Source organism: Myotis lucifugus, unplaced genomic scaffold, assembly GCF_000147115.1.
Source record: "Myotis lucifugus unplaced genomic scaffold, Myoluc2.0 scaffold_680, whole genome shotgun sequence".
In the NCBI taxonomy this organism is placed as follows: domain Eukaryota; kingdom Metazoa; phylum Chordata; class Mammalia; order Chiroptera; family Vespertilionidae; genus Myotis; species Myotis lucifugus.
Genome location: NW_005871728.1, coordinates 59,532 through 75,807, shown reverse-complemented (window position 1 = coordinate 75,807; position 16,276 = coordinate 59,532). Strand labels below are relative to the sequence as shown.

General features: G+C 52.6%; 1 protein-coding gene and 1 pseudogene across 1 annotated transcript; both read left to right on the top strand.

Annotated features, from left to right (window-relative positions):
• LOC102416940 overlaps positions 1-3,505 on the top strand; it is a 12,111-nt pseudogene extending 8,606 nt beyond the window's left edge.
• Positions 3,506-9,934: 6,429 nt separating this feature from the next.
• LOC102443166 (leukocyte immunoglobulin-like receptor subfamily A member 6) lies at positions 9,935-14,705 on the top strand. The gene is made up of 8 exons (XM_006105398.3): positions 9,935-9,968; positions 10,148-10,183; positions 10,346-10,633; positions 10,779-11,081; positions 11,293-11,600; positions 11,826-11,949; positions 12,225-12,275; positions 14,608-14,705. Exons 1-8 carry the CDS (start codon positions 9,935-9,937, stop codon positions 14,703-14,705), a joined length of 1,242 nt encoding a protein of 413 aa, XP_006105460.1.
• The last annotated feature ends 1,571 nt before the right edge of the window (positions 14,706-16,276 follow it).

The window sequence follows — 16,276 nt, the reverse complement described above, 5'->3', positions numbered from 1 at the left end:
TGTCTGTGGGTTCCACCAGCTGTGAAAACCAGAAGGCAGAAGCAGCTCTGACCCACCACATCCCTGTAAGTCTCTGGTCCTTCAGGCCCAGGACTCCTCCATCTGCAGAGCAGGAGCCCTCAGAGCAGAAGCCATGACGTCCCATCCTCTCTGCTCTTCTCTGCCCTCGGTTAGTTGTGGACAAGGGGAAGGAAGGCAGGAGGGGGAGCAGGAGAAGGGACAGAGTGTTTACACCCCCTTGTTCATGGGGAATGTCAGGCTCAAGCAGCTCAAATGGACAGGGCCCTGATGGGAAGGGAATCAGCTGAGACATCCGGGTGCAAATCTCTCACAGGGACTCTCTTCCAGGGCTGAGTGTGGACCAGAGGACCCGTGTGCAGGCAGGTGAATCCTCCCCAGGCTCCATGTCCCTCCTCTTACTTCACCCCTGAGGCTCAGCAGGGAGCACAGAGTTCCTGGGATGAGGTGATAAAGTGAGAGGGTTTTGGGTTGAGTTGGTGATGAGGGTGGGAAGGTCTTTGTAAAGCAGCCTCTGGTTTCCTTTTAGGTACCCTCCCCAAACCCACCATCTGGGCCGAGCCAGGCCCTGTAATCTTCTGGGAGAGCCCTGTGACCATCTGGTGTCAGGGGACCCCAAGGGCTGAGGAGTACCATCTGTATAAATTGGGAAGCACAGAATCCTTGGACCAACAGAAACCACTGGATTCCCGGGACAGAGCCAAGTTCTCCATCAGACACATGACAATGCTTGATGCAGGGAGATATGGCTGTTACTATCGCAGTCCCAGTGGCCAGTCAGAGCACAGTGACCCCCTGGAGCTGGTGGTGACAGTAGGTGAGAGGACACTCAGGGGTCTGAACCTCAGGCTCTGTACTCAGGAAGAGGGTCTGCTCTCAGGGTGTCTTCCTGTCACTGCGCAGCCCTGGGGGACATGAGGGAGGTGTGAGCCCATTTAAAGCGCTGCCTCCTCCTCTCCTAGGATGCTACAGCAAACCCAGCCTCTCGGCCCTGCCCAGCCCTGTCGTGACCTCAGGAGGGAACGTGACCCTCCAGTGTGGCTCAGGGCAGGGGTTTCACAGGTTCATTCTGACTAAGGAAGGAGACCACAGGCTCTCCTGGGCCCTGGACTCACAGCCACAGATAGGTGGGCAGTTCCAGGCCCTGTTCCCTGTGGGCCCGTGACCCACACACAGAGGTGGAGGTTCAGATGCTATGGCTGCTACAGGAACAGACCCTACGTGTGGTCACTCCCGAGTGATGCCCTGGAGCTCCTGCTTCCAGGTAAGTCCCATTATTGTCTCATCAAAGTATTGAGGGACTGGATACATAATTGGCATCTTTGTTGTGATTGGAGCCCCATGGGAGATGGTGAGGTGGGTATAGGGGCACCTGGGCCAGAGACAAGGAGAGAGACAGTGAGACCTGTGGGCCAGATCAGGAGAAGGGGTTTATGGAAGGAGCAGCCCCTGTAATTCATGTCTGGCCTCCCCAGGTGAGTCTGGGAAGCCCTCCCTCCTGAGCCTGCAGGGCCCCATCGTGGCCTCTGGACAGAGCCTGACCCTCCAGTGTCGCTTGGACGTCGGTTATGACAGATTCGCTCTGCACAAGAAGGGGGGAGGGAACCTCCCCCAGAGCCTTGTCCTGCAGCCCCAGGCTGGGCTCTCTCAGGCCCACTTCCCCCTGGACACTGTGAGCAGCTCCCACGGGGGCCGTTACAGATGCTACGGTGGATACAACCTCTCCTCCAAGTGGTCGGCCCCCAGTGACCCCCTGGACATCCTGGTGGCAGGTGAGGAGCCAGTGGGTTCAATGAGGCACCAGAATCTGCACTGGCCCTGCTGGGGGTCTCAGGTGGTGAGGCCAGAATGACAGTGCAGGCCCCAGGGAGGGAGAGAGACAGAGAGACAGGGGGTTGGAGGGAAGAGGGGGAGACTCAGAGAAACAGAGACAGACAGAGAGGAGGGTCCTCAGAGAGAGGCCTGGTGACTCTCAGGGCAGAACAAGGTGGGCTGGCAGCCCTCACCCTCCCTCCCTCTCTCTAGGACATCTGCCTGACAGACCCTCCTTCTTGGTGCAGCCAGGCCCCATGGTGGCCTCAGGAGAGAATGTGACCCTGCTGTGTCAGTCACAGAGCCCGAGGGACATGTTTCTGCTCTCCAATGAGGGGGCAGTGGATCCCCCCCGCGTCTGAGATCAGAGGATGGAGCTCAGCATTTCCAGGCAGAGTTCTCCCTGAGCCCTGTGACCTCAGCCCATGGGGGCACCTACAGGTGCTACAGCTCAAACAGCACTTCCTCCTTCCTGCTCTCACTCCCCAGTGAGCCCGTGGTTCTCCTGGTCTCAGGTGAGTGGCCCCTGACCCTGTCTGCTGAGATGTCAGTTAAGGGTCCTGTCCCCAAAAGGATTATGGACTGAAACTTTGATGAGGGGCTCTCAGGATGGTCACCCCGAGGAGATCTTTTCCTTAGAGGCCTCCCACCCCGTCCACTCCCTTCCCCTCACCTGGATACTGAAGCAGTGGGTGGGTCTCGGGGGCCACAGCACAGATGTAAGAGGGTGTCTGTGTGAAATGGGTTCCTGGATCAGCCCAACCCTCTCACCCTCCTTTTTGTCCTCATTTCCAGGACCCTCTGGAGGCCCCAACCCCCAACCCACAGGGCCCACCTCCACAGCTGGTGAGTCCCGGGGAGCTCTGCTCAGAGGGAGCACAGCCCCCCCCAAAAAGTCCTGAGAGTCTGTCAGGGAATCGAGTGACCCAGATCCTCAAGGACCGGCTTGTGTCCCAGGGGCCTGGGAGTCCCAGGGTCTGAGGTAGTGATGGGTGGGGTGGTCATGGCAGAGGGAGGTTTGGGGTCACAGGTTCTAGAGGCGCTGGGGTCATGTGGGAGAAGGCAGCCCCCACCCGTCCTGCCCCATTTTGAACCCAGGAGGCTCTGAGGATCGGTCTTTCCCACCCACGGTGTGTGAGGGGCTCTGTGGCGAGGTGGTGGGTGCCTCCATTAGGACAAGGGCTGAGCCATGTGGGAGTTCAGGCACCTCTGGATTCACTGACATAGACACACCCTTCCTCTGTCTGAGCCTCAGTGTCTCCAAGTTTAAAGGGGAGAATCTTGGTCCAGAGCTCAGATTTCCTGTCAGTTCTGGCCCTGACCTCCTGGGAGAGAGGCCTCACAGGGAAGCCCCAATGACGTGGATCAGCCGTGGTTCAGCTCGTGGCTCTGCTGCTCCTGCTGTGGGGCTGGGCGGTCCCTTCTCTCCTCTGAGTGTCGGGTTCCTGTCTGCTCATCCCTGGTCCCATCTTGCTCACAGGCTGCTGGGAGATGAGGTGACATAAGGGCCTCACAGAGCTCAGGAAGGCAGAGCCCCCAGCCCAGCCTGACCTTCCCAAGGGGCATCAGGGCCTGCCAGGTTGAGATGGAACCGGGAGAGACTCAGAGTCCACACCACACCCTGCCCCTCCCTGTCCCTGCTGTGCTGGGGGCAGGTAATGAGGAAGAGACCTGAGCTCCAGATGAGACATGGACAGGCCCCTGCAGAGGAGGAGCACAGAGCACGAAGCTGGTCCTCCCCTGGAGCGGGGGGGGGGGGGGCGGGGGCAGCATGAGGAGAGCACAGGGAACCCACAGTCCTGGGTTTCTGTCCCAGCCCTGCCTCTTGCAGTTGGGTGACCTGGGGCATGTGATAAATCTCTCTGAGCCTCAGTGAAGTGGGTGGTGGGGTCAGCCATCCCTGGTGCATGAGGTGAGAGGACGGTGAGTGACAAACCCCAGCAGGAGCCTCACACACAGTAGGTGCTCATTAAATGGCATCCTTGGCTCATTCATGAGGTTGTGAGGGGGAGATAGGCTGCCAGGTCTAGCAGGTTTGATTCCTTCCCAGGAGTCGTTCCCAAACTCTCCATCTGCCCTGACTCAGGGCCCATGGTCACTAAGGGGAGCCCTGTGACCATCTGGTGTCAGGGGTCTCTTTGTTTCAATTTGTTTTGTTTCATTATGGTTTCTTAGGAATGCTCTTCTTCTGACAGATACACATCTGCAAAAATTACCTTTTCTCTATGACTTATAACCACATGACACACATTACAAATTCTTCTTGGTAGCAACCATTTGGCTATTAACCCAACGGAATAATGTTCATCGTCCATGTGCATTTTCTGAATTGTGGGAGCTGGGATTTAGAATCATTGCATGGATCTTTGTGATGAGGAGAGGTCCATAATTTATGTTTATATCTTGGTACTTATATCAAAATGGGGTAACAGATGGACATAATTTCCTATAATTGGTGCTCACTCAATATTGCCAATTAGTGGGATTTTCCCTGTTACGTAAAGTTTGAAGCATAATTGTACTTCCTTGGTTGTGAACTCTGTTGTCTTTTGAGATTAAAAAAAATCACATGATTAGCATCCACATAGCCACATTTTTCATCTGGAAAATATATCCGCCATTATAGGTATTCATTATTGTATAATAAATGAGTTAATAAAAGAATCAATAGATGAACAACTTCAGGTGACAGTGAAAATAGCAGACCCTGAAGGACAGGCCTGGTTGGGGTGGGGTGAAGGAGACCCAGCCCAGACTTTCACCCCTTCGTGCTCCTGAGATTCAGGAGCCCCTGACACTAACCCCTCCTTTATGGACCCTGGGTCCCCAGCTGTTGAAAATGTGGGATCTCTCAGCTGTAGGGGAATAAGCTCATGGGGTCTTGGGTCTCAGCCCGAACCACAGAACATCCAGCTCTTAGTTATTTCTGAATTGAGACCATTTCTTACTCATCCTCAGTTCTTGGGCACAGCTAACTCTGATCAAGGTGACTCAAAGCAGGTGGTGAGTTCAGACATCAGAGGGACACTGATGTCAAGGTGAGGTGGGAGTCCAGGTTGCACATCAAAATCCTGGACATTAGGGTCTGCCCTGACCTCTGAGACTTCTTTACCCACAATTCTTATTTTTCCATCCCCAAGACTACACAGTGGAGAATCTCACCCGGATGGGCGTGTCTGGCTTGATCCTGGTGGTCCTCGGGGTGCTGCTATTTCAGGCTAGAAATGATACCAGAAGGGCCTGCGATGCAACCAGGATGTGACCACAGAGGCAACAACGCATCGTTCAGAGTCACGGAGTCTTGAGGGCATCTGAGGATCCCAGGAGGTGCCTAAAGAAAGTCAGGACCATAGTTGGGGAAACTGTCTGTTGAGAATATCCATGGGGAGTAGACGTGATAGGTGAGGTCTGGGTGCAGGAGAACGTGGGTCATGTCCTCCTCCATCCACCTGAGTTGCTGTCCCTCCCTCCCTGACCTCCCTGACTCTCCTCCACTGCCCTTCTGTTCTCACCCTGTGACATGAGGGTCCGTCTCACATGGCTGGTTTGGATTCACATCTATATGTCTTCATGCTGGACCACATCCATCCCAACAAAATGAGGTATCTTCTCAACCCTGGGATTTTTTAAACCATAAAGAACAAAGGACGGGTACCTGGTACATGTGAGCGAATGTCAAAATAATGCAGTTCAGTGACAGAAAGCAGACACAAAAGATCAGGTTTTGTGTGATTCCATTTAAGTGAAATGTTCAGTAGAAGGAAACCCCTAGAAATAGAAGTTAGATTGGTTTGTCAGGGGCTGACCAGGAGGGCAGATGGGAGACGGACTCCTGGTTTTGTTTTTTTTTTTGGTGTGTGTGTGTGTTTTCGGGTGGTGGGTGGGGAGTTTAAAAACTTCTTGAAACTAGATAGACGTTGTCATTGAGACATTGTGTATTTACTGTACTCTTGTGATTTTCATATTTTAAAAGGCTTAATTGTATGTTATGTGACTGTTGCTTTAATAAAAATAAAGGCAAGTGAAACTCGCATGGTTCCCTACAGCTGCCTTATACCTTGGAGGTTCCCCAACTTGTGTCTGTGGAACTTTATGGAGGCAGGACTCCCTCCAGGTCAGAGGTGCCCTAAGTGCCTTAGTGCTTAGACCAACCCACTGATGGAATTTTTACCTTCACTCCTGACTGGGACTGAGTCTAGATCCAGGCTGAGGCTAACCACCCCTGCATCCTTTTGTCTGCACTCATCTGCCATTCAACCAAGGATGCACTGCAGCTTCTGATTCACCTTGTAGGCTTGGGGGACACACATGTGACTTCCAAACAGCCCTTCCTTCCACACGTCTCTCATACACATTCCTGCATCAGGTCAGAAAATGACACCAGATTTTCAGTCAGCATGACTCAGTGGTTGAGAATTAACCAATGAGCCAAGAGATCATGCCTTGATTCCCAGTCAGTGGCACATGCCTGGGTTGTGGGCTCCATCCCCAATGTGTGGATTGCAGGTGGCGCCTGGTCAACGATTCTCTCTCATCATTGATGTTTCTATCTCTCCCTCTCCCTTCCTCTCTGAAATCAATAAAAAAATTAAAAAAAGAAAGAAAATGACACCAGATTGGGGCCCTTCATGTCGCAGGCACTGCCAATCCTCATAACAACCTCAGAGGTGAGAGCTCACAATTTTGCCCAACAGGTGAAGAGGTAGAGGAGAAGAGACTGGCTCAAAATAGAAGTTCAATAAATGTGTCCCCAGGTCTTAGATTACAACCTGGGATTGGCCTCCAAAGTGCTCTTCTACCCAAAGCATGGAGATGGAATAAACACCATTAGACAAAGAGGTACTGTCTGGGGGACAAGAGGCGGTGAGGAGGCAGAAAGGACTCTGAAGGTTTGATAGAGAGGGATGGAGAGCAGGAGCTCTGCTCACAGAGACAAGAATGGCAGAGAGAGGAAGTGATAGGGAGAAGCAGCAGCACACACCCAGGCCTGGAGGGCAGTGCTGGTTGCCTCTGTGGGTGAGTTGACAGTTTTGTAACATCCCCCAGGCCTCCTGTTCCTCTTGGGGTCAGCAACCTTGGATACAGCCCCATTGGCTCCTGCAGGCAGCCAAGGTGGAGAAAGGACGAGTCCTCTATACTCCCCTCTGTGTTCCTCACACACTGAACCAATCCCAGCGTTCTGGCTCCCTATTCTCCTTCCTGTGACCCAGTTCTCCCCACAGACAAACTCAGGTGAAGACCCAGGACAGCTCATTGGTGTGACTGCATCAGCCTTCTTCTGACCTCTTCTAGACCCTCACTGTTGGCTCATGTGTTTCATTCTCATGGACCCAAACGTACCTGTCACTGACCATCCTCTGCACAAAGCCTGCCTATGAGTCCCTCCTGACTCCAGTTACAACCAGGGTTCTCCAACCGGCAATCCATGCTGCTGACGATCAGGCTGAGCTACACTCTCCAGTCTCAGTGAGGCCAACGCCTCCTCCAACCAAACTCATCCCAGTGAACCTCTTCCCCTCCCCCGACACACAACCTGGGTTAGGACCACATTGTGTCCCCTCACGAGGCCCCATGAGCGCATCTGAACAGAGCTGCCTCCTCTCCAAACCTCCTAGACCGAAAAAACATACATTTATTTCCAAAATGTATTCCCTGCATTTTTGAAAGAAAGCAACAGACTTTGAAATAATCAATGTGTGAATCAAAACAGAAGTGAATGTTTTAGATTAAATGATAATGTAACTATTATACATCAAACATATGAAATAAAAAAATGAAAAATCATGTGTGTTTGTGAGTGTGTGGGTGTGTATGAAAGTATGTATGAGTGTGTGTATGAATGTGCATGTGTGTGTGAGTGTGTGAATGTGTGTGTGTTCATGGGCAGCTATACCCATCTGTCTGAGGGAAGCAGAGGTGAGAGCTGAGGTGGGAGGGTCACATCTGGATGATCATGAACAGGCTTGAGTTAAGAAGGAAGAGTGTGGATTCACCCTGAAGACAGTGAGGACCATGGAAGGTTTTACCCATAAACAGCTTCTGAAAGGGAGTGGCAAGGGCAGATGTGGAGGGTGAACTGGAGAAGGGAGTGAGGGTGTGGAGCTCAGAGCTCAGGAAGGTGGTGGCCGTGACGGCTGCCTTGGGGGGTGACCTCCCTCGCTGCCTTGTTGACTGGGGACACCCAGGGGCCCTCAGGACAGTGAGCCCATGGGTGGAGGCTGGAGGAGCTTGGGGGCTGTGAAAGATGCATCTGCTCTTACGGGAAGCTCAGCGCCTCCTCTTGGCCCAGGGATGCAGGTCCTACATCTCACACAGGTTCAACAGAAAGACAGAGACTTTCTGTCTCTGTGAGCAGTGGGATGTCTCCATGTCCTGGGGGTGAATCATCGGAGTCAGTTCTGTCCCTTCAGAGCACCTTTGATGCCAGGTGTCACTCTCCTCTTCCAATTGTGGAGACTCTTCAGGATTCAGACAAGAATGACGTTCATGGGAGTCCTGCTCCAAGGCAGCAACACACACAGACATGTGGCGCTACCACATCCTGAATGGTTGAAGGACACTTAAGTAGGGCACTTCCTCCCTTGACTTCTCAGCAATACCAATGCCTTCCCCACAAAGATGGTGAGAATTCTTCTCGACTGAGATATGGAGGAAATGAAACCAGCCATTCAATACAGATAAAGATGGTGGAGGTTTGCGTAATTAAAAAGTGGAGACGCCTCATCCAAAGGAGAAGAAGGAAGACTCCAGGTCAGACCCCTCGTGTGCAGTCACCTGGACCGTTCAGTGGGGAGGTCATGGTCTTTCCATCACATGGTGCTGGGCCAGTGGGTGAGTCTCTAGGACACGGTGAACATCTTACCTGCCTTGCAGCATTTGTAATAAGCAATGCCAAAACATGAAAAGTCAATCAATTACTATTTCTTTTACCAAACTAACTTATTAACTTGTGAGAGATTTTTTTCTTTAAGTGCACACAGGAACACGAACTTAGGGGGAAATGGACACAGTGGAATCACTAACATGAAGAACTTCTATCCTCATAGACACCAGCGAGACAGGGAAGAGGATAATTGCGATGGCAAAATGAGACCACGGACTGGCCCTCAGATCACCTAAGAAATATTACAGATCCGTAATGTGGCAGCAGAGAGCAATAGAAAAGCAAGCAAACACCTTTATCAAGCAACTGATATTGACATGCAAAGGTGCAGTGACATTACGTAAAGGTGATGAGCTGGACTTGCCTGGTGTTTCTCAGTGGTTAGAGCATCAGCCTGACCACCGAAGGGTCACAGGTTTGCTTCCTGGTGAAGGGCATGTACCTTGGTTGCAGGTTTGCTCCTCAACCCTCATGTGGGATGCAACCAATTGGTAGCTCTCTGACATTGATGTTTCTCTCTCTCTCTCTCTCTCTCTCTCTCTCTCTCTCTCTCTCTCTCATCTTTTTCTCTCTCTCTTTCCTTCTCTCCCTTCCATCCTCTCTAAAAATCATTGGAAATAATACCATCAGGTGAGGAGTAAAAAAAAATTTTTTTTAAAATAATAGGTGCTGAGCTTTATAAATCATTGAAGAAATAAATGTGCATCAAACCACAGGGTGGTACCAATACTTACACTGAATAATGAAAATTAAAAAGGCCGGAAACATGAAGGGTTGGCAGGGATGGGAACCTACCAGGACCCTTGAACCTGGGAAAGTCTTGGAAATGCTGAGGCTACTGGGAAACTGCTCAGCAGAGTCTATTATTAATGAGTTCCCTCAAGAACTGTGGTGGCAGGACCCATTAGGCTGTTCAGAGCCAGACTCTCAGGGGCGGATCAGGACCAGAACCTGGGTCCCGCCCTATCAGAGCAGGAGTCAGACATCAGACACATGAGACCCTGAGGATCAAGTGAGACCTGAGAACCTGTGTCCCCCTCAGCCCCCATCCTGAGGAGAGGTAGAGCCAGGCCCAGGGCGGGGCCCTCCCTTGTCTGTGGGTCCACAGCTGTGAAAACCCAGAAGGCGGGAGCAGCTCCGGACCCACCACATCCTGTACGTCTCTGTTCTTCAGGCCCAGGATCCTCCATCTGCAGAGCAGGAGCCCTCAGAGCAGACGCCATGACGTCCATCCTCTCTGCTCTTCTCTGCCTCGGTTAGTTGTGGACACGGGGAGGGAAGGCAGGAGGGGGAGCAGGAGAAGGGACAGAGTGTTTACATCCCCTTGTTCATGGGGAACATCAGGCTCAAGCAGCTCAAGTGGATGGGGCCTTGATGGGAAGGGAATCAGCTGAGACATCCGGGTGCAAATCTCTCACAGGGACTTTCTTCCAGGGCTGAGTCTGGACCAGAGGACCCGTGTGCAGGCAGGTGAGTCCTCCCCAGGCTCCATGTCCCTCTTCTTACTTCATCCCTGAGGCTCAGCAGGGAGCACAGAGGTCCTGGGATGAGGTGATAAAGTGAGAGGGTCTTGGGTTGAGCTGGGGATGAGGGTGGGAAGGTCTTTGTAAAGCAGCTCTGGTTTCCTTTTAGGGACCCACCCCAAACCCACCATCTGGGCCGAGCCAGGCCCTGTGATCTTCTGGGAGAGCCCTGTGACGATCTGGTGTCAGGGGACCCCAAGGGCTGAGGAGTACCGTCTGTATAAAGTGGGAAGCACAGCTTCCTTGGACCAACAGAAACCACTGGATTCTGGGGACAGAGCCAAGTTCTCCATCACACAAATGACAATGCTTGATGCAGGGAGATATGGCTGTTACTATCGCAGTCCCAGTGGCCAGTCAGAGCACAGTGACACCCTGGAGCTGGTGGTGACAGTAGGTGAGAGGACACTCAGGGGTCTGAGCCTCAGGCTCTGCCCTCAGGAAGGGGGTCTGCTCTCAGGGTGTCCCCCTCTCACAGCCCAGCCCTGGGGGACATGAGGGAGGTGTGAGCCCATTTAACACACTGCCTCCTCCTCTCCTAGGATGCTACAGCAAACCCAGCCTCTCAGCCCTGCCCAGCCCTGTCGTGACCTCAGGAGGGAACGTGACCCTCCAGTGTGGCTCAGGGCAGGGGTTTCACAGGTTCATTCTGACTAAGGAAGGGGATCACAGGCTCTCCTGGACCCAGGACTCAGAGCCACAGATAAGTGGGCAGTTCCAGGCCCTGTTCACTGTGGGGCCTGTGACCCCCACACAGAGGTGGAGGTTCAGATGCTATGGCTGCTACAGGAACAGACCCTACGTGTGGTCACTCCCCAGTGATGCCCTGGAGCTCCTGGTTCCAGGTAAGTCCCATTATTGTCTCATCAAAGGATTGAGGGACTGGATACATAATTGGCATCTTTGCTGTGTGTGGAGCCCCATGGGAGATGGTGAGGTGGGTATAGGGGCACCTGGGCCAGAGAAAAGGAGAGAGACAGTGAGACCTGTGGGCCAGATCACGTGAAGGGGTTTATGGAAGGAGCAGCCCCTGTAATTCATGTCTGGTCTCCCCAGGTGAGTCTGGCAAGCCCTCCCTCCTGAGCCAGCAGGGCCCCATCGTGGCCTCTGGACAGAGCCTGACCCTCCAGTGTCGCTCTGATGTCGGCTATGACAGATTCGCTCTGCACAAGGAGGGCAGACGGGTCCTTCCCCAGAGCCTTGTCCTGCAGCCCCAGGTTGGGCTCTCTCAGGTCCACTCCCCCCTGGACACTGTGAGCAGCTCCCACGGGGGCCGGTACAGATGCTACGGTGGATACAACCTCTCCTCTGAGTGGTCGGCCCCCAGTGACCCCCTGGACATCCTGGTGGTAGATGAGGAGCCAGTGGGTTCAGTCAGGGACCCAGACTCTGCACAGGCCCTGCTGGGGGTCTCAGGTGGTGAGGCCAGAATGACAGTGCAGGCCCCAGGGAGGGAGAGAGACAGAGAGAGACAGGGTGTGGGAAGGGAGAGGGGAGACTCAGAGAAACAGAGACAGACAGAGAGGAGGGTCCTTAGAGTAAAGTCTGGTGAGTCTCAGGTCAGAACAAGGTGGGCTCAAGTGTTCCAGGTGGAGTTCTTCTTGAGTCCTGTGACCTCAGCCCACGGGGGCACCTACAGGTGCTACAGCTCAAACAGCACCTCCCCCTTCCTGCTGTCACTCCCCAGTGAGCCCCTGGAGCTCCTGTTCTCAGGTGAGGGCCTCTGACCCTGTGTGCTGAGATGTCAGCTAAGGGTCTTGTCCCCATAAAATCATGGGCTGTAAGGGAATGAGGGGCTGCAGGGATGGTCGCCCCAAGGAGGTCTTTTCCTTAGAGGTTTCCCACCCCGTCCACCCCCTTCCCCTCACCTGGATACTGAAGCACTGGGAGGGTGTCAGTGGCTACAGCACAGATGAAAGAGGGTGTCTGTGTGAAATGGGGTGCAAGCTCAGCCAAAGTCTCTCACCCTCTTCTGTCCTCATTTCCAGGACCCTCTGGAGGCCCCAGCTCCCCACCCACAGGGCCCACCTCCCCAGCTGGTGAGTCCCGGGGAGCTCTACTCAGAGGGAGCACAGCCCACCCAGCAAGTCCTGAGAGTCTGTCAGGGGATCGAGTGACCCAGATCCTCAAGGACCAGCTTGTGTCCCAAGGGGGCTGGGAGTCCCAGGGTCCGAGGCAGTGATGGGTGGGGTTGTCATGGTAGAGACGGATGTGGGGGCACAGGCTGGGGGAGGGGGAGCTGAGGTCATGTGGGGAGATGACCGCCACCACCCCTCCTGCCCCATCCTCATTTCAGCAGGCTCTGAGGATTGGACTCTCCCACCCACAGTGTCAGGCACGGAGATGGGTAAGTGAGGGGCTCCATGGGGAGGTGGTGGGTGCCTCCTTGCGGACAGGGGCTGAGCTATAAGGGGTTCAGGCCCCTGTGGATTTGCTGACTTGAACATCCCTTCCACTGTCTTCGCCTCAGTGTCTCCAAGTGTGAAAGGAAAGAATCGTTGTTGAGAGCTTAGATTTCCTGACAGTTCTACCCCTGACCTCCTGGGAGAGGGGCTTCCCAGGGAAGCTTTCAGGACGTGATGTAATGGGGCCTGTCCCCTTTGTCTCAGTGGCAGTGGCACTGTACAGGGAGGGACAGGCAGGACAAGGGTCTATGTGCCTAGTCCTATTCCTCAGCTCAGGCTCAGCTCAGAGGAGGGAACAGGGTGGATCAGCCCTGGCTCAGCTCCTGGCTCTGCTGCTCCTGCTGTGGGGCTGGGCGGTCCCTTCTCTCCTCTGAGTGTTGGGTTCCTGTCTGCTCATCCCTGGTCCCATCCTGCTCACAGGCTGCTGGGAGATGAGGTGACATAAGGGCCTCACAGAGCTCAGGAAGGCAGAGCACCAGCCCAGCCTGACCTTCCCAAGGTAGCATCAGGGCCTGCCAAGTTGAGATGGACCCGTGGATACTCAGAGTCCACACCACAGCCTGACCCTCCCTGTCCCTGCTGTACTGGGGGCAGGTAATGAGGAAGGACCCTCAGCTCCAGAGGATACGTGGACAGGCCCCTGCAGAGGAGGAGCCCAGAGCAGGAAGCTGGTCTCTCCCTGGGGGGAAGCGTGAGGACATCACAGGGAACTCACAGTCCTGGATTCCAGTCCCGGCCCTGCCCTGTCCAGGCTGGGTGACCTGGGGCACGTGATTAATCTCTCTGAGCCTCAGTGTGTGGATGGTGGGGTCATTCATTCCTGCTGCATGAGGAGAGGACATGAGTGACAAACCCCAGCAGGAGACTCACACACAGTAGGTGCTCATTAAATGGCATCCTTGGCTCATTCATGACGTGATGAGGGGGAGACAGGCTGCCAGGTCTATCAGGTCTGATTTCTTCCTGGGAGTCGTCCCCAAACTCTCCATCTGGGCTGACCCAGGGCCCATCGTCACCATGGTGAGCCCTGTGACCACCTGGTGTCAGGGGTCTCTTTGCTTCTATTGTTTCGTTTCATTATGGTTTCTTAGGAATGCTCTTTTTCTGACAGATACACATCTGCCCAAATTACCTTTTCTCTATGACTTATAACCACATGACACACATTACAAAAGCTTCTTGGTAGCAACCATTTGGTTATTAACCCAACGGAATAATGTTCATCGTCCACGTGCATTTTCTGAATTGTGGAAGCTGGGAGTTAAATCATTGCATGGATCTTTGTGATGAGGAGAGGTCCGTAATTTATGTTTATATCTTGGTATTTATATCAAAATGGGGTAACAGATGGACATAATTTCCTACAATTGGTGCTTACTCAATATTGCAAAGTAGTGGGATTTTCTCTGTTACGTAAAGTTTGAAGCAGAACTGTACTTCCTTGGTTGTGAACTCTGTTGTCTTTTGAGATTAAAAAAAATCACATGATTAGCATCCACATACCCATATTTTTCATCTGGAACATATATCTACCATTGAACGTATTCATTATTGTATAATAAACGAGTTAATAAAAGAATCAATAGATGAACAACTTCAGGTGACAATGAAAATAGCAGAGCCCAGAGAGGAGGGGCCTGGGTCCGCTCCTCCACGGACCCTGGGTCCCCAGCTGTTGAGAACCGGGTTCATTCAGCTGTAGGGGAATAAGCTCATGGGGTCTTGAGTCTCAGGCTGAACACAGAACACATAGCTCTTTCTTATTTCCAAATTGAGACCATTTCTTCACTCATCCTCAGTTCTTGGGCACAGCTAACTCTTATCAAGGTGACTCAGAACAGGTGCTGAGTTCAGACATCATAGGGATGCTGATGTCAAGGGGAGGTGGGAGTCCAGGTTGAACATCAAAATCCTGGAGATTAGGGTCTGCCTTGACCTTTGCAACTTTTGAATCCACATTTTCCAGCCTCCAAACCCCAAGACTACACAGTGGGGAATCTCATCCGGATGGGCCTGGCTGGATTGGTCCTGGTGGTCCTCGGGGTGCTGCTATTTCAGGCTTGAAATGACAGCAGAAGGACCCAGGATGCAGCCAGCATGTGAACACAGAGGGAACAACACACCGTTCAGAGTGGGGGAGCCTTGGAGCCCATCTGATGACCCAGGAGGTGCTGAGAGAGAATGTGGACCATGATTGGGGAAACTGTCTGCTGAGAATGTCCAGGGGAGAAGACGTGGTAGATGAGGTTTGGGTGCAGGAGAACGTGGGCCCTATCCCTGTAGAGGATGCCCCCTCCATCCACCTGTGGTGCTGTCCCTCCCTCCCTGTCCTCACTCACTCTCCTCCACTGCCCTTCTGTTCTCACCCTGTGACATGAGGGTCTGCCCACATGGCTGGTTTGGATTCACATCTATGCACCCCTTCAGGCTGGGCCACATCCATCTCAACAAAATGAGGTGTCTTCACAAACCTGCAATTTTTTAAACCATAAAGAACAAAGGACGGGTACGTGGTACATTGTGGGCGAATGTCAAAATAATGCAGCTCAGTGATAGAAAGCGGACACAAAAGATCAGGTTTTGTGTGATTCCATTTATGTGACATGTCCAGGAGAAGGAAACCCATAGAAATAGAAGTTAGATTGGTTTGTCAGGGGCTGACCAACAGGACAGATGGGAGATGGACTGCTTGGTGTTGTTGTTTTTTGTGTGTGGGGGGGTGGGGAGTTTAAAAACTTCTTAAAACTAGATAGACGTTGTCATTGAGACATTGTGTATTTACTGTATTCTTGTGATTTTCATATTTTAAAAGGCTCAATTGTATGTTATGTGACTGTTGCTTTAATAAAAATAAATGCGAGTGAAACACGCGTGGTTCCCTTCAGCTCCCTTATACCTTGGAGGTTGCCCTATTTGTGTCTTTAGAACTTTATGGGAGCAGGACTCCTCCGGGTCAGAGGTGCCCTAAGTGCCTTAGTGCTTTAGACCAACCCACTGATGAAATTTCCACCTTCACTCCTGACTTGGGCTGAGTCTAGGATCCATGATGAGACCCACCATCCCTGCATCCTTTTTGTCTGCACTCATCTGCCATTCAACCAAGGATGCACTACAGCTTCTGATTAGCCTTGTAGGCTTGGGGGACACACATGTGACTTCCAAACAGCCCTTCCTTCCACACGTCTCTCATACACATGCCTTCATCAGGTCATAAAATGACACCAGATTTTCAGTCAGCATGACTCAGTGGTTGAGAGTTAACCTATGAGCCAAGAGGTCATGCTTCCATTCCCAGTCAGGGGCACATGCCTGGGTTGTGGGCTCCTTCCCCAATGTGTGGATTGCAGGTGGCGCCTGATCAATGATTCTCTCTCATCATTGATGTTTCTATCTCTCCCTCTCCCTTCCTCTCTGAAATCAATAAAAAGTATTTAAAAAAAGGAAAAAACGACACCAGATTGGGGCCCTTCATGTCTCAGGCACTGCTGATCCTCATAACAACCTCAGAGGTGAGGACTCACAATTTTGCCCAACAGGCGAAGAGGTAGAGGAGAAGAGACTGGCTCAAAATAGAAGTTCAATAAACGTGTCCCCAGGTCTTAGATTACAACCTGGGATTGGCCTCCAAAGTGCTC